Genomic DNA, 20,682 nt, shown 5'->3' with positions numbered 1-20,682 from the left:
AGTACATTATCCATCTATTAGTCCGTTGGGAACTTTTAGTGTTAGTTAGGTTTTTTTTTTTTTTGGGCATGTGTATTCTTGCACTGTAGCCAATATTGTTTAGGGCATGGTGCACATTAAACGCAAATACTTTTTTTTAAGCAAAAATTTAAATCTTGGGAACTTTTCATTAATTATGAAATTTTATTAACCCAGTAAGCATAAATTATCTTAATTTGTTCATGATAAAATTGAGCAAATGAGATGGCACAGCACAACTACATCCTAAGAAGAACAAGAGAGTGGATGAAACTATCATTAACCGAAAAAGGATTAATTATGCTTACATTTTCATTGGAAGGATCCACACACATATGAATTAATTTATATCTAAACCAAATCTCTTATCTAGATTTATAAAAAAAAATTGAATGTGGAAAATGTTTTATTATAACTTTTTTTGTGATTTTTAATTCTTTAAAAACTATAATTATTTAAAACTTTAATTACATAAACGTCTCATTTTCTTCACATTTTTATTATTGATGCCTTCGTCACCCTTGCCTCTCATCTTGTCTCTTGTTCGTCCTCATCTCCTTCTCATTGGAAAATAGAGGTACTCGTCAATCTCAATTTTTTATTCCCATTTCAAACATTAGCTTGTTTCTATTCTCCCTTTAATTTTTTTACAATACACAAGCAAAAATAATTTAAGGGAGGATTGCAACAAAGTACCTTTCAAAATAATTAATTACAAATAAGAATTGACAACAAATCATTATTAAAAAAACAAGTCTTTAATATCATTTTAATAACAAATAATTTCATATTGATTTTTGCACATGAATAACTTTTTTCTGGAGGTCCTTACGTGTGATTCTCCCAAAATTTAAATACATAAATTTAAATCCATCAATCCACTGTTTAGTTGCCTAAGATTTGATTCATTGTTCGAGGTTACAAGCGTATGACTATTTTTTATAAATTAATTTACCTATTAATCCCATTATATTGGTCTTATTACAGGAAGATTTCAACTAGTCACACAAAAAAAAAAAAAAAAAACAGTTCCGTGGTCAAAACTGTCTTAAAGTACTTTAAGGCTTCAAGGCATAGGCCATAGGAGTGGGTTATTAAAGAAAATGTAGGAATAAAAATACCCAAGAAAATATCATAACGCCCATAACATCTGGTACATTATCAGTGCCAAACTCCTCTTTTTCAAGTAACTTAATAAAGTTTAAAACAAGGATACAACGAGTAAATAAAATATCCAAATATCATGCATTTATATCATTTAAAAAACCTAAAATACGTCGTTTTACAGTTGCGAAAAATCTAACTTTTGCCGTTTTACTGTTTTCCCCATAGTCGTTGGGCTGGTTGTATGCTTCGCGTTTGGGAAAGGCCTCCCCGGATCTGTAAAAGGGAGAAAAGCGGGAGGGAAAGGTTTTGCTTTTTTGCCTTTTTCAGTTCTTCGTATGCGCAAAGGGGAGCAAAACTTGTTGGTTTTTACTCATTTCCGTGCTAATTCAACTTCGCCATCGTTATGAGGATTTTTTATTCGATCGAAATATGTGAAGCTATTTTATCATTCGGTCTGAGCTAGAAATAGGAACAAATTGCGGTGAGGATGAATGAGGGGAAAAATGCATGTGAATCCCTTTCTGGTTCTCGATGCACACGATCTCGGGCAGCTCCAGATTGGACCTTAACGGAATCACTCATACTTGTCAACGAGATCGCTGCCGTCGAAGCGGATTGTTCGAGAGCCTTGTCCTCTTATCAACAATGGAAAATGATAGCTGAAAATTGTGCCGTTTTGGATGTTGGGCGGGGTTTGAATCAGTGCCGGACGAAGTGGAATTCCTTGCTTTCTGAGTATAACACGATCAAGGCCTGGGAGTCAAAGTCGCCTCGCAAGTCGTACTTGTCTTTAGAAGGCGAGAGGGCTAAGAAATTTGGGTTGCCTGAGAATTTTGACTGTGAATTGTTTAAGGCAATTGATGATCTTGTCAAAGCAAGAGATGAACGTTCGGGGGCTGACCCAGAAAGTGATCCAGAAGCAGAGTCCGAGGAGATTGATGACGATGTGACCAAAGAAATTGGTACGCTTCATCCATCTTGGACTAAGATCATTGTTGTTGAATTTCTGAGTTTCTTAGTCAAGGTCTTATTGCTTAATTGTCAGTCTTTGTATGTTGTTTTAGTAATGTTCATCAAAAGTAAAATCACCATGCATCAGATGGGCTTGTAATATCAATGACCCGTGCTCATTCAGTGCACAAAAGCTTGCATGTCAAAACACTCTTTTACTTAAGCCACGAAGCAATTATGGTCATAAAAAAGAACTTTTCATGCGGCATACTTGCTAAGATGTAATCCTTTTGCATTATAACCCTATAACAACTATGAAGAGAGCTTTCAAATTCTGGTTTACTTGAACACCTTGATTTCTCGAATGTGAATGACTACATGGTGTAAATGGTCAAACTCGAAATTCCATTTTTAATTATATTTTGAATGACTAAATTTAGTCTTGCTCCCTCAGGTCATTTGCAGGAAAAATTTTGCGCACAGATTTCTTTCTTTGCAGTAAAATCTTATTGACCTTAATGCCAGAAAAAAAAAAAAAAAAGGTCGAAAAACTGGCATTCCTTCTCTCATATGGTTTCTAGATCTAATAGGTGTGCTTCGATTTGTTAGGAAAGAATTGCGCACGTATGGAACTTAATAGTCCATCCAACTAACAACATTTGCATGTTAAAAGGATCATTTGATAAACAACTGCAGCTGATATGTGATAAGTTTAATTCTTGTTTCACAGTAGTCATTACTGATCGTTTTGACTTCTGTCATTTGTAAAGATTTTCCTAACGTGTTTTTATTTGACAAATGTGGAAAGAGTTATTGATGTAATTAATTGTGTCTTGTGGTGCCTCTTCATCATAGAGTTTCAACTTTATTCTTGTTCTTGTTTTAACAAACAGTGGTATATGTATGTTGGACGCCTTCATTATCATGTATGCCAGCTGATGAGCTGATCTTACTCTTTATTTGAAGAGCGAGCATTGAAATAAGGAACTTCTGTTGCCAACCTTATGTGTAGTTTCCTACTTTGGCTGGTTGCAGAAAGGCATGGTAGGATCCTTAGTTATTTAATTTTTCCTCTGTAGCTGTAGAGCCTGGCAAAGCTTTGAGGGCTTAGATCCGGCTTGTAACTAGTGCCAATACATCTTAAACCTAGTTATATGAATCTGATCAACCTGGGATATGCTACACTAGGCTACCTTATACGTATTTAAAAGCTCAGTTGACTGGGTTGTGCACATAAGCTGTTGCAAAAGATAATTTAGGCGTCATGAAAACCTACTATTAGAGTATGGATACATACGTGGTGAGGTAGTTTGTCTTAATTGAGTAAATTAATGAAACCAAGTATTAGTAAGTCGTCTTGTACCCAGTTGGATTCTTACCACTTACGTGTAGTAGTCTCATTATGGTTAGAAGTCAACATTGATGGGCTTTTATGAATTTGACAATTAGGGTCCAAAAGAAAAAGGCGATGGTTTAAATCCAAGAGGCATGCAGAAAAGCTTAAGAATTGCCTTTCTGAGGAACCTTTAGAACTCTCAAACCGAAGGCCTCAAGGAGGCCGTATTAAAGAAAGGCCTGAGAAAAGCCAGGAGCCCCAGAAAAATGATGTAGAAGAAGATTATTTGAAAGACTCGATAGGAGAGAAAGCTAATTTGAAATGTACACAAGAAAAACCTTCAAAGGTTGGCTTGGAAATGTCAGTGAAGAGCCGTGCCAAAGGAAAGCTTCAAGAAGCCCAAGTTAAGGAAAGGCCAAGCAAGACCTATACGACATCCGAAACAATTGGCAGTGAAGAAAATAATGAAGTGTTGTTGGCTCTGAAATTGCAAGAGTTGGCAGAACAAGTACAAGCCATTAGTACTGAAACAGCAGACTGTCGGACAGATTGCTTGCAGAATGTTGAGGCCTATCGAACTGAATTTTCAAGACTTCAGGGAGACAAGCTCATAGCAAGCCTCGGAGATTTTGCAGACACCCTTGAGCAACTATGCAATCTTATCCAAGAATGTAAATAAATATCACAGTTTGCTCTTTTAATTGTTCTATCTTGTTGTTATGTTTGTGAGCGGACGTTCTTCTATGGCATAGCCATATGCTTTGATTTAGTCTGATGAATCGATTTTACGCGTGAAAAAGATTCGCCAACCCTCTATCACGTATGCCAGTTGTGAATTGAAAGATTTTTGGATTTTCACAAAATGTTTATCCCGATATATAATCCTTGAGAAGTCAGACTGGAATAAGACTAGTTTGACTCATTTTTGCTCTCTGTATTTTTGCATTTTCTTTTTTAGCAATTCTTTCTCATTGTCTATATAATCCATTAATTATACCTTTTTAAATGAACCATTAGTTACCAAATCTCTCTCACGCTTTCATATTCCTGACTTATATCTGGGAGTGAAGACACAGACTGGGGGAGAGACAGTGATGACAGAGGAGAAGTTTGCTCCAGAAGTTTTTACTCTAAAGAGAAAATAATAACTGACAATTAAATAATAGGACCCACATCAGAAAGGGCATTTAGGGAAAAATAATGTAGGTGACCCACATAAGACAGGGCTATTAAGGGAAAAACATTGTAGATGAATAATATAATAGTAAAAGCTTGATGGACTTTATAATATGTAAGATTGTTTGTTTTTTCAAATAAAACATATTATGTCAAGTGAGGGGAAAGAATGGGTTAAGTGGCAATTTAGACGTTGAACTTATAGGCCTAACGATAATTTAAATTTTGAGTTGTATTTAATACATTTTAAACATTGAACAATTAAAATTGGGATAATCTGATCGTTGCCATTAGTTAAGAATTCACTTGATACATTTTAAACATTGAATAATTAAAATTGGGATAATTTGATCGTTGCCATTAGTTAAGAATTCACTTCCTCTCTCCCTACTTCTTTAGCCTTTCACGCGCACTCGCACGCGCCCGCGCAAGCGCGCGCGCACACACACACACACACTCTCTCTCTCTCTCTCTTACTCACTCACTCCCTCCCTCCCTCCCTACTTCTTTGGCCTTTCCTCTGTAGAGGGAACATTTATCTTCCTTGCCTCTCTCTCTCACACACACACAGAGACACAGATGGAACATTTATCTTCCTTGCCTCTCTCTCTCTCTCTCTCACACACACACACACACTCTCTCTCTCTTACTCTCTCACACACTCACTCACTCCCTCCCTCCCTCCCTCCCTGCCTACTTCTTTGGCCTTTCCTCTGTAGATGGAACATTTATCTTCGTTGCCTCTCCCCCCCCCACACACACACAGACACCGATGGAACATTTATCTTCCTTGCCTCTCTCTCTCTCTCTCTCTCACACACACACACAGACACAGATGGAACATTTATCTTCCTTGCCTCTCTCTCTCTCTCTCTCTCTCACACACACACACACATAGATGGAACATTTATCTTCCTTGCCTCTCTCTCACACACACACACGCACATGCACAAGCATGCACGCACGCGCGCGCGCGCACATGACATGGTATAAAGGGGACATCTTAGGAAGAAATGTAATATTTGAGCGAGTGATTGCAAAAATGGAGCAAGCCTGCGTAGATTGAAGAAGAAGAAGAAGCAAGGTTACTGGGAAGGATAGAAGAAGGAGAAGAAGCAAGATTATCGGAAAGGATGAAGATGGGGAAGTTGAAGACGCAGCAAAATGTTGTCCTGCTCATTTATTTGTGATACAGAATTGTGATTTGAAAATGTTAGAATAGTGGACAAGTTAAGAGTTAAGAGCGATAAGCTACATGCAAAGGATATCCTACTCAACAGAGGATGCCTTCTCCTGTAAAAATCCTTACTTAAACATAACTAATTTTCATAAACCACGATAGTCGAGGGGTATAACTCCAAAAGGATTACCAATTTTATACAATGATAAATGTAGGAATCCTAATTTTTCATAATTTAAAATACTCCAATGCTTAATTGTGCACAAATTAGAGTTTAAAGTATATGCGGAAGCATGCGATTTAAAACAAGTCAATGTATTCGCAAAATAATGAAAAACAACAAAAATAGTGCAATAGAGACCGATGGGTCGCAGCTTATGTTACATGCGCTACAGTACGTTATTTTCTGTGCCACGCATCGCGGTACATTGCATAATATTTGACAGCATAAAGCTGTCATGTGACAACTTTTGGGATGAACTTCTATGCATCTTATTCCTCTGTCTGACGTCTAATTAGGGTGATCTAAATATTTACAAAGAGCTTTTTTCTAACTCTAACTAATGGCACAAGTTTCACAATCAAATAGTTTTTCTATTAAAATTTAGACACCTTTTACAAAGCTAGAGCTAGTAATATAAACCAACTTGCAACTCGCAAGTTGGCCTGTTTGGGTCATGTGGTGTGGATTGGCATAACCTGCATCTTGACGAGTTGTGTTTCTACCTAACTGGCCAACTCATTGAGGGTTAGTGGGTTGGCGAGCTAACCCGCCAGTAAAATAATTTTTTTACAATTTTTTCCAATCTTAAAAATTATAAATTCATCTCTTTTCATTTTGTTTTGCAATAAAAAAAATCATATTTTCTTTTTAAAAATTAATTATTGAAATAATTATAAAATTCCTTCTAAATAATTAAAATTACAATCTCAAACTTGAAGATTCTTCTTAATTAATAATAATGTTAGAAACTTTGTTGAAAGTTGCAATAATATTAATTTGAGTTAATTTCTCTAAAGCTTTAATTTATAATTATTTCCCATAATTGGTATGGGTCCCAAAATTATTATCAAGTACTGATCTGTTCACTCTCTGGACATGAGTGAGACAAAACTTGAAGAGAGAATAACAACTAATAACCATTTAAAAATGCAGAATCTCACACACGCGCACGCACACGCACGCACACGCACACAACCTGTTAGGGCTTTTAGACTATCATGCAACTTTGCCAAATAAGAAGGAAAAAACAATAAAGTTAAAGAAAAAAAGAGACAATATGGAAGCTTTTTTATTTAAATTAATTTATAGATTTATATGGCAAAAGGATATAGACTGGAGGCAATGGCCTGTGTGACTTCGGAAGGAGAAAGATTGAAGTTTTGGTTACCAAGACTAAAGAAAAGGACTTGTGAGGATGCTAGAGTTTAGAATGAGGTGGGTTGTGACAGTGATAAGGCGACATTGATGACTCGTGAGGATTAAGAAGGAATAGAGGCAACTCTGAAGATGAAGAGTGAAACTAAATAAAGAGGTGAGGGTTTTGTTTTATGTCACTAAGGTCTAAGAAAAGTCATTTTTTTTAAGTTAAGTGGGCTAACCTACTAACCCACAGGTTAGCCCGTTGTGAGGTCAAGTTATGCGGGTGGGTCAATATTAAACTCGCATATAAATGAAACTACCTTTGCTAACCTGGCCCCCCACTATTTAGCGGGTTGAGCCTACAAGCTAAACTCATATTACCAGCTCTAAATAGAAGTTACTACTTTTTCATATAAATACACAACTAGGATGCCTAAATCATCACACAAATGCCAAAAGCCTATAGCAACCTCTAGACTACATTTAATGGACCGTACAGGACTCTTGCAACGCACTCTAGCCAAACAATTATACATAAACCATAATTTCCATACTCAACCCCTTGATTCACAAGAACATAAGGGGAATAATTTTGCAAGAATCCACGTGAATCATAATACTCATTCATCTATACTTTTCTCTACTTGTATTAGTATTTTAGCCTTATTTACTCATATCGCCTCATCACAAACCTAGAGCACAAAATACATACAAATCATTTTCAACCATAATGCAAGTAGTCAATGGATTATATGATATCTTAGTTAGCAAGTAACAATTCAAAATACATATAATAACTTTGAGGCCTACAAGTAGGATTATCTTTCAAATCTTAAGCCTTTAGACATTTTCCTGGTCTTAATTCAATGAGTTAAGCCTTATAATATTAAAGAATGAGGAGTGAGTACAATCACTCAGTAACTAAAGTCAATCTAATCTATACAATTACATATCAATTAATTTTAGATATAAATGACATTATAAACCTTTTTACAGCCAATATATACGTATATTTCAAAAGTTACATCAACCATAAAAAGGCTAACTATGTGGCTGAGCACAAATGCATATCATCACATATAATTACCAATGCACAACTGGAGTCATAATAATAACAATCATGTAGTCAGAAAAAAATATATAATCATTGCCAACCTTATACCCCCAATTACCTTTGATATGAAATTAGTGGATATCAAGTGGCTACATTTATAACTTGAACTAACCAATCTTTCCACTCATGAGGAGCTGCCTGGCCAAGGCTACCTCACTTACTTATGATCTGTAGTTTCCCCCAATATTGATAACTATGGGATGTTGTACCCATAACCTAACCTCCTCATGGATCGGTGGAGACTAGTTAGGTTCACTTCTCTTAAAAAATAAGTGAGACAATTTCTAATCAATCATGAGATAATGGTTATCTTCTAATTCCAATGGTTAGTATTGAGACAAGCTTTCGATTCCAACTGTAAGCTACTACTATCACGTGAATTTAATACTACTCCTCTCCCTAAATGAAACTCCTGTCAATGATCATGCCATGTTCATCAATATATAGTATACATTTGTGTTGACAATTACCACATCACATTATATATATATCACAAATCACTCCTATCATACTCCATATATCATCATACAATACATATCTTGTGATACTCACAATCACACACACACACATGTATATATGGATGTTTCTTAATCATTAGCTTTAATAACATGTATATAATTCATATCATTCTCTTAATTCTAGTACATTACTCATCCAAAAACACCGCTTGTTAAAATTTACATCAAATAAATTTCACAACATCCAATCAGTTTTCAAACATGATTTAAACAAATAATTAATTAACAAACAACTATATAAATTAGATTTTTTCTGGTTATCTCAAACCTTTAAGAGGTCAAAAGTTTACTTCTCAAAACAAAAACTTTTAAAGCTTTCCAAATAGCTTGAATGGTGCCAAGTTGTTTAGTCTACAATCTAAACATCAATATCCTTATTTGAATAATTTTCACATTTTAATCCACTTTTTAAACTCATATAAAATAAAATCCCCTATTTCTCATCATACTCATTAGGTTTGCAAGATTCCAAGAGCCTACATTGTCATTAATGAACTATTAAATCACCATTAATAACTTCAAAATAAATCCAACCTCCTCTATTAAATGCCATTTTTTTATCATTAATGACCCTTACCAATTAACAACTCTTAAAGGCATTAACACTACGTTTAGATAACCCCAATGACTCCCATTAATTATATTTTAGCCAATGGGCTTGAACCTACAACTCAAATGGACTGAAAATCATCATTTCAACTCAAACCTTAACTTAACTCTCTAAGAAAATGGAAGAGAAAGGGAGAGAAAAGGGATTTAGAAACCTTAACTTAGATATTTTCTAGCTTCAAAATGCTTCCAAACCTTTAAGGAAATAAGCCTTAACAAAGAAACCTCGGGTCTTTCATTTTCCTCTTCCTCTTTGATTTTTTGAACAAATATTCTTTTCAGAAAAATTGGTCATGCATCGCAGCGCATGCAACACATGTAACGATGCATGGCACAGAAAGGTCTCCTAATATCATCTGCCTTCTGTGCACTGTGACAAATGTGCTGCATGGCACAACATGTGGCATAGAGGCTTCCTCTCAAGTTTTTCTCACTTTTTGATGCCCAGATGGCTTAACTTCATTTTGAACCTAAATTTAAGGATGAAAACACAACAAAATATGCCCGTTAGTCCTCTTAAGTCACACACCTCATTAATTAACTGAACTATTCTACATTTACTTTGCTTAATTCGATCTTAGATTTTCAGGATGTTATATTTCTCTCTCCCCCTTTTCTTTCCAAAGAGTTACGTGCCATTCTCAGGTACATGCATGTCTTCAAAAACCAACTCCCCTAAATCATAGTCAATGGCAATTCTATTTCTCCAATCATAGCCAATGTTAATGTTGTTATATTGGGGGGGGGGAGGAGGGAGAGAATAGGAGAGAGTAGAAAGTGCAAAACATAAGCACAAAAGAAGATTGAGGATCTAGTTTAGGAGAGAGAAGGAGAGGAAGAGTGTGTGTGAGGAGGAACAAAAAGTTGTGTCCACATGTGATGAATACATGGCTCATGATTTAAAAAAATGGATGTTTAATCTAAATCAACGATGGGGATCAAATTGCTACAATTTTATTTATTCAAGATTTAAAATATAATAAATTCGAGTTCAGGATTCAAAATATCTCTAGATTTATAATTCAGAGACCAAATTACAAATTAATTTGAAAAAATCCAACTATCAATAAGGATCCGAGACCAAGATGCTGTTTACTTTCTCATCCCAAAAAGCCTTGCATCAAATGGCGGATTTCCCAGCCTTGCATGGCAGAAGTGTAAATTGTTAAAAAAAAAAAAAGAAAAAAAAGAGAAAACCGTTCGACTCCACTGGGGATCGAACCCAGAATCTCTGGTTCCGTAGACCAGCGCCTTATCCATTGGGCCATGGAGTCAATTGATGGAAAGGCCAATTTAAATAATTAATATCTTCTTTAACAACATCATAGCTTCTCCTCCTCAGCCCTGAAAAGACAGGCAAAAGGTTGCATCATGGGCGTAGGTGGTGATAATTGAATTCCTCATGGTATCAATTTACAAGTTTATATTATGAACGGAGATTTTTAATGGTTAAGTGATCATTATTGAATCCAAGAGTGCAGGGTTTCTTTCCCTTCTTCTGAGAGAACCTGAGAAGGGGTAAATCGCAATGGATTCTTCCGGTAAACGCAGAGAAGCATCACAGGGATTTTAGATATGCATGGCTGATAAGTAAGCAAATGAGAAGGGAAATACGCGCTGTCCAAAACAAAAAAAAGGACAAAGGAAATACATATAACATATGCGAGAATGAAATTATACGTCGGGGAAATGAGAAGTCGCAAGGTACATCTGCTATTTTTCAAGTACGAACTTACTATTATTGTAGTTTTCAATTCTCAATTTTATTGGAGATGGGCTTAACAATATATATATATATATATATATATATATATATCTGGTCAAGTTTAACAGACAATTTTAATACACGTTGAATGTTACAACTCCTGCAAAAATTAAAGCACCGAATTTATACAACATCCCTCAACCTGCCGAAGTTTCAAGTTAAAACTTTCAAACTAGCAAAGCTATGATGGTCTATTTCAAACGAAGCTTTTCTGCTGCTGCTGCTTCTTACAAGTACGGCTTCGTTCTGGGCTAACACATTTAGTCATAAAACAACCACCTTACTCAGAATCCAGAGCACCAGAGAAAACTCAAAGGCAAACAGAGTATGGAGCAATCCTCGATCCAGTGCGAACCCAAACAGCGTTATCCCGCCGTTATTGTGCTGCAAATACGACACTGCATTCAATCCATCAAACACAACATGTATGTAATATAAGTCCTCATGACATGAAGCATCAACATCCTCAAGCTTTATGAACAAGCAGAGGAGAACACTCACCTAAAGCTTGTCTGGTTTGAAAGGCGGAAGAGGGTTGTTGAGCGGTTACTGATATGTATATGTCGGAGGAATCAGAATCACTCTCATTTCCCAATCCTTCTGGCGTCTGAGATTTCCATTGATGATCAGTTTCTGATTCTGCACATGACTTTGTGACTAGCATGTGCCATCTGGTCGCAACCGCCACTATCCCTTGGGCTCTGTGTGTGATCCTCGCAGCACCCAGTAGACACAAGAAGCACCCACATAATTGCACCCCCGAACATATCTGCATTTTCTCATTATTTCTCGATTACTTATCAACATAATCGACCAGTCATTGTGGCAGAGAGTGCTTGCTTATATAGTTACTTACCACGAGGTCACCAGAATTGAAGAAGGTCATGACGGATTTGGAAGCTAAAATCAGAAAGAGAGATCCCAACTGACTAACTGTTATAGTGACCAAACACACAATTATGAAGAACCTGTATCTATGGCTTGTGACAGAGAGCTGTTTTCTGATCTTGACATGTTCACAGAATATCACATTTGCATCAGACCCACAACCTTCGAATAACTTATGAACTCCTTCGAATCTTAGTATCTGAAGCTCGCAGGTTAGCCGAAACAGCACGCACACCAACAAGAACACCCCTGTTCTGTAAACCCACGAAACCAACACTAGCAAGAACACAATGGAATTCAGGGGAAACCCAGGGCTTATATGCGGGACAGACACTTTCACTGTAGAGAAAAATATGATCTTGTGGGCAAGCTCTACGAAGAAGGACGGTAAGATTATGGCGGCCAAGTATCTGAAGGCCTTCTCCAGCTCTCGTGTGTACCCTCGTCGAACGTACGTAGAGTCGTCCTGCAAAATGTCTAAGAACAGAAGCTGCCTGAGCCCGTACCTGTGGAAGAATCGGGAAAGAGTGAAGAAGGACATAATGGCGAGGCAGGATTCTGGTAACTGAACAAGCTTGTTGAAAGACAGTGGGTCGTCCTCGGTGGCGGATGCAGGGACTTGAACGAAGAGGGAGGTGAGGATAGGGACGACGATGGCGAGAAGCACGAACAGGACGTAGGAGATGATCTTGCCGACGCTGGAAGAATGATCAAGAGCACACCATTTGAGGCTTATCCGAAAGTTTCGGAGTTCGTCAAAGATGATAGACTTGGACCTCGCATAAGATGGCTGCAAAAGCAGAGGAACATTATTCGGCTGGCATTGATCGGCAAAGGACACGCGCCTGCCGGAGCAATCCACGTCGGTGGCGGTGCTGACGGTGGAGTCCATATAGTGTGGTCTATGGTAATGGAAGGGAAAGAGAGTGAGAGACAGAGGAATTGGAAGTTCTCTGTTGATTTATACAAATGTGAGTGGAGCAAAATGGAGATAAAAGAGGAGTGAGGAAGGTGAAACCCAAATAAAAAAAGTAGAAACCTTGCTTTGTCTCGTGAGAGTTGTGTTTGCCTTGAAGGGGAGGTTTTCATGAAAGCCAAGAATAAAGCTGAGTTGTCAAATTTGCTTATGTGTTTGGCGTTGCCTTCGTCACTTGCACGTCCCTCTCATATTCTTTTCTCCGCTGCTTATTGGACCATATGTATGTGCTTGAAGTATAACTATTCCCTTTGCTGTTAAAATATATTTTTTATCATTTATTTTTATATAAACTTTCGTCTTAATTTTTTAACTTTATAAAGTTTTTTTAATCTTTTAGCCCTATTTTAAATGATTATTTTTATATTAATTATTATTACTTTTTAAAAATTAAACTTAATATGTGTAACACACCAAAATTTTTTTTTAAAATAATTTAACTCAACCATAGTTGGGTTACAGCCACCCAACACATTTTTATATCAATAATTTCAATATAAAATATTTTATAATTGGCTTCAACTCACACACTATAACATTTCAGATAAATTTTTACCTCCCACATGCCATTAGGCTAAATCACATTTGTCCATCCTTATACTCCCAACAAGTAAACTAAATCACATTTGTCCATCCTTATACTCCCAACAAGTAAAATAAGCAATTTAGTCAATTTCAACACAAGCCAGTTATTTGGCCTTATAATCATGTCATTTTAACCAATCCAAAGTAAACCAAATATTAAAATTACAGTCATCCAAATTGTACCAAAAATAGAAATAGTTTGAAAGGCATGATTACATTTATATATTCATATAATTGACAATAAACAAAAAGCCCTAATATTGGCAATATAACACATTATAAATCATAAATTAAATACTCAAAAGAGACAGTGGATCTATACCACTAAGCCTCTGGGACTCCTCCACGTGTCACTCGTGGCTCTTCTCCTGAAAATTGTTAACCATATAATGAGACTCAAAAGTCCCAGTAACCAAAGCCAATTTATGATAGTGTATACAAACAGTTAAGTGTGTGCTTACTAAGTGAGAATTAAAAATAATATAATTCCAACAAATATAAGAAATATTACAATACACACAAACAACCATCCTTATATCCCTCCATTAACCTCGAGCCGTAGCCCTCACTCGGTGCTAAATTACCCGGCCAAAGGTAGATTAGCCCGAGCCCTTACAAACCACCTATTGAGCTCCAATAGGGGCATACCACGTGGCACATAAATACAACAATAATAGCAAGTCTCCCAACACCTCCCACAATAAATAAACAAATTCATAATAATATTGCACAATTATACAATATTACAAAATTCATAATTTTCTCAATAATCACCCAATTAACATGAAGTAACACTAATCACAAATTAAAAGCATGGTTACCTTGTGGCTCTTTCAATAAATTATTCCTTAAAATTTCTCTCTCACCACAATCTTCACCAGTAATACAATCTACAAATAACATATTATTTATAAATATTAGTTTCAATTTTTGAAACTAATAAAATAATTCTAATAATAGAATTAAAAATATAACATAATTCCTAATCTCAATCTTAATACAAATCTATAGTTAATACTATTAAGTAAAATTTTTAACTCCTCTTTTAATTATCAATAAACATTAATAATCTAAAAATCAACTTCAAAATTAATTTCTATTATCAAAATTTTCTTTTTATTTTATAAATTCGCACCTAAAATACTCAAAAATTAAAAATTAAGTCTCTAGTTTAGAATCATAATCCTATAACCATAATAATTCATTTCTCATCCCAAATAATCATCTAAACCTCAATAAATCAACATATATTTTCAGATCTAGTTTAAAATTGATCCATAAGCCACAGATTCAAAGATCATCAATAAATTTATACTCTAGAACATTTATTATACTACTGACAACCTCAAAAATCATATTTATTCAACATAAATTCATCCCTCTTCCAGATCTTAAATTTTCTACCACTACAAAATCAGAAACAAAGAAGAAAGATGACTAAGAAAAATTTTTAGAACACTTACTTAGTCTTGAAAAGCTTAAAATCACACCCTAAATATCCTATTAAAAACTCTTACCTTAAAAATTTAGATATTTCGCACCGGCAACTCGCTTCTCTCCGCCTCAGCTCGCGCGCGAAGGAATTGAAGAAATGAAAGGAAACGGGTGAGTTTTATAAAAATTCAGTGGGTCCCACATTTTTTTAATTATTTTCTCTCTCTTCTTCTTCTTTTCTTTTTATTATTATTTTATTATTTTACTGTTGAGGCGGCGGACGAAGCAAATTCGTTTTCTTCTTCTTCTTCCTTTCTTTCCTTTCTTTCTTTTTATTATTATAATAATAATAATTTAATAATATTTTATTTTTTTATTTATTATTATTTTTTATTTATTTTATTTATTTTTTATTTTTTTTTTGCATACCTTTTTTTTATAATAATAATTTAATAATACTTTCAAAATTTTTATTAACCCAAATTAACTATTAAAATTTAAATTGGGATGTTACAATTCTCCCCTCCTTTTAGAAATTTTGTCCTCAAAATTTAAAATTAATAACTATTAACTACTCACTTAATCAAAAAGACGAGGATAATCACGTCGCATACTGTCCTCGGTCTCCCACGTAGCATCACCTGGAGTTGTGCTCTTCCAGATTACTTTAACCAATCTAATGGTCTTGTTTCTTAATTGCTTGTCCTTATAATCCACAATCCTTTCTGGTTCAGTTTTGAATGTTAAATTCTCCCTGAGTTCAATTTCCTCGGGTTCAATTATATGGGAAGGATCTGGTTGATACTTTTTCAGTTGTGACACATGGAATACGTTGTGTATTCCAGCAATTTGGGGTGGTAATGCTACTTGGTACGCTACTGGTCCAACTCGTTTTAAGATCTCAAAAGGCCCCATAAACCTTGGTGTCAACTTCTTAGCCTTAATAGCTCTTCCAACACCAGTTACTGGAGAGATTTTCAAAAATACATGGTCACCTACTTCAAACTCAAGCAGGTCTTCTCCTCTTATCCGCATAACTCTTTTGTCTACTTTGAGCTGTGAGTAATTTTTGCTTGATTAAAGCAATCTTTTGGGTAGTCTCATCAACAATGTCTGGCCCCAAAACAGTTCTCTCACTTAATTCTGTCCAACACAGTGGCGATCTACATTTTCTTCCATACAATGCCTCATAAGGTGCCATCTGAATGCTAGAATGAAACTATTATTGTAGGCAAATTCAGCTAATGGTAAGTGACTATCCCAATTACCTCTAAGCTCAATGGCACACGCTCTTAACATGTCTTCAAGAGTTTGTATGGTTCGTTCCGTTTGCCCATCGGTCTGGGGTGGTAAGCTGTGCTAAAACTCAGACGAGTACCCATGGCTTCCTGTAATGACTTCCAAAAGTTTGATGTGAATCTCGGATCACGATCAGATACAATATTTGTCGGCACTCCATGCAATCTCACCACTTCTCTTATGTAGATTTCAGTTAATTTTTCGAGAGAATACTTGATATTAGTAGCAAGAAAATGAGCTGATTTGGTGAGTCGATCTACGATTACCCATATAGTGTCATGACCAGAAGATGTTCTAGGCAATCCTGTAATGAAGTCCATAGAAATGCTGTCCCATTTCCACTCTGGAATATCAAGAGACTGTAGCATCCCGGCTGGTTTCTGATGCTCAATTTTGACTTTCTGACAAGTCAAACAACGAGTTACATGTTCAGTTACATCTCTCTTCATCCTTGGCCACCACCAACCACGTCTTAAGTCATGATACATCTTAGTTGCTCCTGGGTGAATGGTATATTTACTCTGATGAGCCTCCTCAAGTAAGATATTTTTCAATCGAGTATCATTAGGCACACACACTCTACCTTTATATCTTACGACATCATCATCGGTCACATCAAAATGTTCAGCCTTTCCAGCCCCAATCTCTACCCTAATCTTATTCAAATAATCGTCCTTCTGCTGCAAATTCTGATTTCTTCCCAAAAATTATTCTCAAATTCAGTAATATGTAGAGCAGCCAAACGATTTTCGACTACTTCTACATTTACTGCATGAAAACTACTCCATAATTCATGTTCTCTGACCATCATGTGAGCAGTATGTACAAGTTTCCTGCTCAGAGCGTCGGCGACTACGTTAGCTTTCCCTGGATGATACTTCAACTCAAAGTCATAATCCTTCAAAAACTCATCCATCTGCGCTGTCTCATGTTGAGCTCCTTTTGATCAAACAAATATTTTAAACTTTTATGATCACTGAAGACTTCAAAAGAAGAACCATAAAGATAGTGCCTCCAAATCTTCAAGGCAAAACTACAGCAGCAAGTTCCAAGTCATGAGTAGGGTAATTTTCCTCATGAGGTCTCAACTGTCGAGAGGCATAAGCCACTACTCGATCCTCCTGCATCAATACACAACCTAAACCTTTCTTAGAAGCATCAGTATACAAGGTATAAGGAGAAGTTGGAACAGGTAAGGTGAGCACCGGTGTGGTGGTCAACCTCTTTTTCAGCTCCTGGAATGCAATTTCACACTCGTTTGTCCAAATAAATGGAGCATCTTTCCTCGTCAACTTAGTCAAGGGCATTGCAATTTGTGAAAAACCCTTAATGAAACGACGATAGTAGCTGCCTGCAAGACCTAAGAAACTCCTAATCTCTGTCACACTTCGAGGTTGCTCCCATTTCATCACTGCATCTATCTTACTAGGGTCCACCGCTACCCCTTCTTCTGAAACAACATGGCCTAAGAATTTAACTTCTTTAAGCCAAAAATCACATTTGCTCAACTTGGCATAGAGCTTGTGCTCTCTTAATATCTCCAAAACAATTTTAAGATGTCTAGCATGGTCCACCTCATCTCGAGAATAAATAAGTATGTCATCAATAAAGACTACAACAAATTCATCGAGATAAGGCCTGAAGATTCGATTCATATAATCCATGAAGACAGCTGGGGCATTTGTTAACCCAACGGCATCACTAGAACTCATAGTGCCCATATCTAGTCCTAAAAGCAGTTTTAGGGATATCTTCTGCTCTAACCCTCAATTGATGATACCCTGATCTTAGATCAATCTTAGAAAACACTGCTGAATTGACTAATTGGTCTAACAAATCATCAATTCGAGGTAAGGGGTACTTGTTCTTGATGGTTACCTTATTCAATTGTCTATAATCAATACACAATCTAAGGCTTCCATCTTTCTTTTTCACAAACAGTACCGGTGACCCCCATGGTGATACACTCGGTCTGATAAACCCCTTCTCTACAACTCTTCAATTTGTCTCTTCAACTCAGCTAACTCCGATGGAGACATCCTATAGGGTGCCTTAGAAATAGGCCCCGTACCAGGTACGAGTTCAATCGAGAACTCAACCTCTCGTTCTGGAGGCAAACCGATCACTTCAGTAGGAAAGACGTCAGGGAATTCTCTCACTACTGGAATCTGATCTACACCTTCTTCAATCTCTGCCTTGATTGAGAGAAAAATCATAAAAGCTTGACAGCCCTTTTCTTATACACTGTTCTACTTGAGCTGCAGACAACAACATAGGACTTTGGACTCTACAGGGGTTACAGTAAGAGCTGAGAGTGACACACTCTTTTTCTGACAATTAAGTACAGCTCCATTTGCAGACAACCAATCCATCCCCACAATAACATCAATCCCAGACAAAGACAAACAAATGAGGTCTATGGTGGTCTTTCGACCCTCATACTCAACCTCTACATTTAGACATGCCTTAGCAGTCCTTACAGTCAAACCAGCAGGAGTAGAATCTTCACATCAAAAGGTAAGGTACACACAGGCAATTTACATCTTTTCATACATTCATCAGACACAAAAGAGTGTGTAGCACCCGAATCAAACAAAGCACAAACATCATTATCAAGGATTCGGATTATACCTCGGATAGCATTAGGGTTGTTAGCAGCCTCTGGCCCAGAGAGGGCATACACTCGTGCTGGTACTGTAGGTCTCTGATCATTACCCCTATTTGGTTTGATAGCAGAATCGGGCAATATGACCAGGCTTCTGACAGATGTAACAAACCCAACAATCACCAGAATGAAAACTTCCCACACTTACTGCATGCTTGATTACTAGCAGCACTAGGAGTAGGATTAAAGGTAGCTGGGCTCCTATAGGACCCTTGACTTCCACTCTGATTCCCTCTGTAGCTCTGGCCCTTATGATAGTAGCCCTTCTTCTTCTGATTTCTAAAGCCTCCAAAGATTTGACTGCTCCTCTTCTCTACTCCACCAATGGGTCTGGTGTGGATAGGGGGCTTCCCATGAGGTTCTTTCCTCCTCTCTCTATCAGCTTCTAATCTAGCCTCTCTCTTCCTCCGAGAAACTATTCGAAGCTTATTGCACATCTCACTGAATGTCTTGATCTCAAAAGGGGCTAACTGTTCCCTTAGATCAGGCTCGCCTTCTCTAGTAATCGTTCAGCCATCCACTCCGTGTCTTCATGTTTCTGGAGGTAAGTAGTAGATTTAGATAATTCTGAGAATTGTTCAATAAATCATCCTCATCTAGATCACCCTGACGAATGCATGAAACTCAGCCTCCTTTTCTGCTCTCAGTGCAGTAGGAAAATAATTCTCGAACAATATGGCTTTAAAATCTTCCCAAGTAAGAGAGGAATCATCCTTCGGTCCTGATGTTTCCCACCATTTCTTAGCACTCTTCTGTAGTAAGAATATTCCAGCTGCACCTTTGATTAGAAGTGCACACAACCATACGAAAAATACTCTCCAATTGATCTATCCATTCTTCAACCACCGCCGCTTAAGATTTCCATCGAAAGTAGGAGGATTAAACTTACGAAAAGTACTCCAGATCTTTGTGATCGTGGATGTCTGTTGCTCAGAGTGGAGACTCACATTCTTCGGACTAGTCTCATGGTGAGAATAAGGAGGTAAGCCTTCATCAGCAGCAGATTGGCTCGCATTGAATACCTTGGTATGGCTTCCTTCTTGTTGGCCATTTCCCTCTCGGTTGTCATTCTCCTTATATTGTCTTAAAGCGGCCAACTCTTCTTCTTGTCTCTTCATGCGGTCACTAAGATTATATAGTAGATCCATCATTTGCCTCATAGTTGGCTCATCCTGCCTTAGTTGTGACTGTATGGGCTCGCCCTGCCCAATTTGTTGCTGTGGGCTCGGTTGTGGCAGTGAAGGTATGTCATTTCCTATTGGCTCTATAGAATCACCGGCAATTTCGCCACCTCTCCTAGTTTTAGACACCATCTCTCCCCTCCTAAAGGATGGAAAGTCACATGATTAAGTTAACACTAATCTCAAGACAAGAAAAATAATGGAGAAGCATTATGATTTCTAATGTATATTGCCAATAAACTAGGTTAATCTATAACAATTTCATAATTTATAAGAATTTGAAACCTGTAGCTCTGATACCAAAAATTGTAACACACCAAAATTTTTTTTTTAACAATAATTTAAACTCAACCATAGTTGGGTTAACAGCCACCCAACACATTTTTTATATCAATAATTTCAATATTAAAATATTTTATAATTGGCTTCAACTCACACACCTATAACATTTCAGATAAATTTTTTACCTCCCACATGCCATTAGGCTAAATCCCATTTGTCCATCCTTATACTCCCA

At 36.7% G+C, this 20,682-nt stretch overlaps 2 protein-coding genes and 1 non-coding gene across 4 annotated transcripts; 1 reads left to right on the top strand and 2 right to left on the bottom strand.

Annotated features, from left to right (window-relative positions):
• Window positions 1-1,344: 1,344 nt before the first annotated feature.
• Window positions 1,345-4,344, top strand: LOC129299141 (trihelix transcription factor ASR3-like). The gene is made up of 2 exons (XM_054937593.1): window positions 1,345-2,087; window positions 3,526-4,344. Exons 1-2 carry the CDS (start codon window positions 1,613-1,615, stop codon window positions 4,089-4,091), a joined length of 1,041 nt encoding a protein of 346 aa, XP_054793568.1. The 5' UTR covers window positions 1,345-1,612; the 3' UTR covers window positions 4,092-4,344.
• A 6,229-nt stretch (window positions 4,345-10,573) lies between these two features.
• TRNAR-ACG (transfer RNA arginine (anticodon ACG)) lies at window positions 10,574-10,646 on the bottom strand. The gene has a single exon. It is a non-coding gene; the product is annotated as a tRNA-Arg (tRNA).
• A 569-nt stretch (window positions 10,647-11,215) lies between these two features.
• Window positions 11,216-13,061, bottom strand: LOC129299140 (uncharacterized). 2 transcript variants are annotated; one of them, XM_054937590.1, is made up of 3 exons: window positions 11,994-13,059; window positions 11,639-11,906; window positions 11,216-11,535 (listed from the first exon to the last, which is right to left on the bottom strand). In XM_054937590.1, the coding sequence occupies exons 1-3, from the start codon at window positions 12,915-12,917 to the stop codon at window positions 11,402-11,404; spliced, it is 1,326 nt and encodes a 441-aa protein (XP_054793565.1). In that variant the 5' UTR covers window positions 12,918-13,059; the 3' UTR covers window positions 11,216-11,401. The 2 variants fall into 2 exon arrangements, with proteins under 2 accessions (XP_054793565.1, XP_054793566.1); XM_054937591.1 differs by having other exon boundaries at window positions 11,428-11,521; window positions 11,994-13,061.
• Between the last annotated feature and the right edge of the window lie 7,621 nt (window positions 13,062-20,682).

The sequence above is a fragment of the Prosopis cineraria genome, unplaced genomic scaffold (assembly GCF_029017545.1).
Source record: "Prosopis cineraria cultivar Desert tree isolate PC_DT_omini unplaced genomic scaffold, ASM2901754v1 PC1048, whole genome shotgun sequence".
NCBI lineage: Eukaryota > Viridiplantae > Streptophyta > Magnoliopsida > Fabales > Fabaceae > Prosopis > Prosopis cineraria.
This window is presented reverse-complemented; position numbering and strand designations above follow the sequence as displayed.

What these genes read in the sequence shown, in the direction of transcription:
- LOC129299141 (XM_054937593.1), top strand. Translation starts at nt 1,613, where the DNA reads ATGAATGAGGGGAAAAATGCATGTGAATCCCTTTCTGGTTCTCGATGC. An exon ending in CGATGTGACCAAAGAAATTG is followed by an intron (nt 2,088 to 3,525) that starts GTACGCTTCATC and finishes TTTGACAATTAG; the next exon opens with GGTCCAAAAGAAAAAGGCGA.
- LOC129299140 (XM_054937590.1), bottom strand. Translation starts at nt 12,917, where the DNA reads ATGGACTCCACCGTCAGCACCGCCACCGACGTGGATTGCTCCGGCAGG. An exon ending in TCAATTCTGGTGACCTCGTG is followed by an intron (nt 11,907 to 11,993) that starts GTAAGTAACTAT and finishes GAGAAAATGCAG; the next exon opens with ATATGTTCGGGGGTGCAATT. An exon ending in TCAAACCAGACAAGCTTTAG is followed by an intron (nt 11,536 to 11,638) that starts GTGAGTGTTCTC and finishes GATTGAATGCAG; the next exon opens with TGTCGTATTTGCAGCACAAT.